At 52.9% G+C, this 2,923-nt stretch overlaps 1 protein-coding gene across 1 annotated transcript; it reads right to left on the bottom strand.

The window, feature by feature from the left end:
• Window positions 1–801: 801 nt before the first annotated feature.
• Window positions 802–2,806, bottom strand: CEX1_1 (Nuclear aminoacylation-dependent tRNA export pathway component; the record flags this gene model as incomplete). Its single annotated transcript, XM_064843620.1, has 2 exons — window positions 802–2,251; window positions 2,301–2,806. The coding sequence occupies 2 exons, from the start codon at window positions 2,804–2,806 to the stop codon at window positions 802–804; spliced, it is 1,956 nt and encodes a 651-aa protein (XP_064688800.1).
• Window positions 2,807–2,923: the final 117 nt, after the last annotated feature.

Below are 2,923 nucleotides of genomic sequence, written 5' to 3'. Positions count from 1 at the left end.
CTGTGATACATCTCGGTCGAACAATGGGATGACGAATATGATGCGAGATGGTGGCGGTCAGCAGGAACAGTTTCTTGAGCGCGACGAGCATTTCTTCATACGCCACTTACACCATGATTTGGAGGCGCAGACGTCCTCCCGATGAGTCTTAAAATGGACCTTTGTGTGTTTCGATTTGACGCAATGTCAACCTGGCGTTGTCATGGACTTCTCGCTGCCCTGAGCGTCCGGTTGAGACGGCTATGGCAAGTCAAAAGCTTTTGTGTTTGAGATGATGTCGTGGTGGAAAGTTTACAGTGTATAAGAGTAAACTCTGATCGTGTGCTATGCCCGAAAGATGACTTGCATGGCGACGAGACTGTTATTGCGACACTACATCTGTACCTCGATCTTCATTGCGTGCAGAAGCGTTCTTGCAGCACAGCAGTACGGTAGTCGCAACAACCAACTCCGGATGCGAGCCGGCACAGGACTACTGCCGGACTACGAAAGCCTTTCTTCTAGGCAACGGTCGGTCAGTGTATAGGAAGCGATCACAATTCATAACCCCGTCTTACAGGTGCCACGGCATTCGGTTACGCTGTTCGTATCTCTTATCGGGGTGCTTGCAGCGATATCAAATCATCCGTCACGTTCACGAGTGACGTGGCTTGCACAGTAGCGGTCGAATAATATGCACCGCGTAGGATGGACATGGCGATAGTCGCGCTCGCACTGTACCGACGTCTGTAGATCGTGCAGTGAGCTTGGGTATCTCGCTATGCAAGACCATTACCAAGTCAAGCACCAGGACGCTTGATGTTAGTCCCACGCGTCACCCCATCCATCACCTTCCTCGTCATCCTTCGGCGCTGCTACAGGCTTACTAGTGATCGGTCTACTAGTCCCAGACAAAGGAGAAGGCTTCTTGGCGGGCGCTGCACCACCTGACTTCGACGCAGGTACGGTAGTCTTCTTCGTTGCTAGGCCCTTAGGCAATGGTCTCTTGCTTTGTTGTTTTGCGGCAGCTTGAGCGTTGAGCCAACCTTCGAAATCCGGTTCACCCCCATCATCGTATGTTGCGCTTGACGTCGTGCTTGGTCGAGAGACTTGCGAGGTCATCGAACTGCGAGAGGCGGTAGGCACAGGATCGCCCCAAGGATCCGCAGTATCAGCTGCATCATCTATATCACCCCATCCAGCTCCAAAGTCCTCTGCATCTGCTTCTCGCGATGCGACGCTCGAAAGTACGCGTGGGACGACAGGTGCTGAGGGAGCAGCGTGAGTTGTTGGCCGAGGCGGGACACCATTTGCTGAGGGATCCGAAGCTGTACGCTCGAAAGGTGTAGGTTTGGTGCCATTGGCATTCGGCTGAATCTCTCCACTCGCAGTAGCAATCTTGTTCGTGAAGGACGAAATAGCCCAGCCAACCCATTGTCCACCGCCCGGTCCAGGCTGCGGTGTGCTTATCCTCGTGCCCGGATTGCTGCCATCTGATGGTGGAGGTAGCATGGACTCTGGTAGTGTCTGTCCATATTTGCGTACACGCTCCAGATAAATGTTTAGGGTCTTGTTGGCCTGGTCACGGATCATCTTCTCCTTGTCGACTAAGCTTGGACATATGGCAGGTAGCATCTTTATAGCGCAGTCCTCTTCTGTAAAGACATCCGCTGTAGCAGCGAGCGACATTAGCGCAGCATTCCGTGCATGGACGAAGGGATCACGGAGTGCTCGCGCGAACGCTGCGCTCAGTACTTTCGATCTCGACGCGGGTCCGAGATTTTTCGCCATCTTGCCCAAGCAGATGGTTGTATTTGTGCGAATACCAGGTTGATCATCGTTTGCGGTCTTAGCCAGATGTCGCAGGAGTTCGCCATTGACTACGCGGTCTGACAGCTTCGGCACAATGACGAGCACAGCCTTGACGGTCTGTTCTCGCACGACTGGCGCGAGATCTCCAAACCCAGTCACCATCTGCGGAAAGATCTTATCCGTAACGATCCTCTGGCTGAGATGATCGATCATGAGTGGCAGATTGCCAAGAAGACACACACGCAGTGCGCGGTCCGGGCTGGTGAAAAGGCGCACGATCACTGGTGTGATCTGCGAGTCATACTCGTCTTCTGCTAACTTAGATGCTATTCGCATCACCAAGCTGAACGATTTTGGTCCACCGCCTCCGAACTCAACGGACTTTAGCAGTTCTGGCAATACCTTCACCTTGAAGAAGTCTTCTGGGAAGTCGTCGGATTCTGCGACTCGTTCTAGTTCACTGGAGATTGTCAGCCATGTCACAGGCATGATTCGACAGGTCCACTCACCTCAGGAAAGCATCTTTCTCGGCCTCAGACTTCAGACCCAGGTTCTCAATGCCATCCGCAAGCTGTATTAGGGGTGTGTCGAAGAAACCACCACTTCGACTGCCTTGCTCAAAGAAATGACCAACACTCAGTCGCATCTTTGGCATGGCGTGAGTCAAGCGCTTGTAGGTCGTCTGCATGTTCAGTGGGACGTCCTTTGTGGTGCCGACTTGCTCGGAGCCTGAGAAGCTGCCATTGAACACTTCCGACACCAAAATGCCGTACTGGTACGAGTCGACCGCATGCGTTGGGTTCTTCCTTATACTGTCCCAGCCATTCTTAGCCACTTCCGGTGGACTGTACCGACCAATATCCGGCACGAGGCTGCCATGGCTGAATATGATTCCATCGTCTTCCTTGACCGCGCTCAGAATCTCCAGACCACCAAGTTTCCACTCCCCACTTTCGCTGGTGTAGATAGACGAGGCGCGAATGTTGCCGTGTATCGAGGAAGCTTCGTCATTCATGAACTTGAGTGTCTTGGCAACATTGTGAAGGCCCCACTTAATACTCTCCTCGGACAGCGCTTTCCGTTTCGTGGACCAGGTCAAGGGTGTGACTCGTTCAATGGCAATGTAGATGAA

The sequence above is a fragment of the Recurvomyces mirabilis genome (genome assembly GCF_035927965.1).
Source record: "Recurvomyces mirabilis strain CCFEE 5264 chromosome Unknown scaffold_87, whole genome shotgun sequence".
NCBI classification, from domain to species: domain Eukaryota; kingdom Fungi; phylum Ascomycota; class Dothideomycetes; order Mycosphaerellales; family Teratosphaeriaceae; genus Recurvomyces; species Recurvomyces mirabilis.
This window is presented reverse-complemented; position numbering and strand designations above follow the sequence as displayed.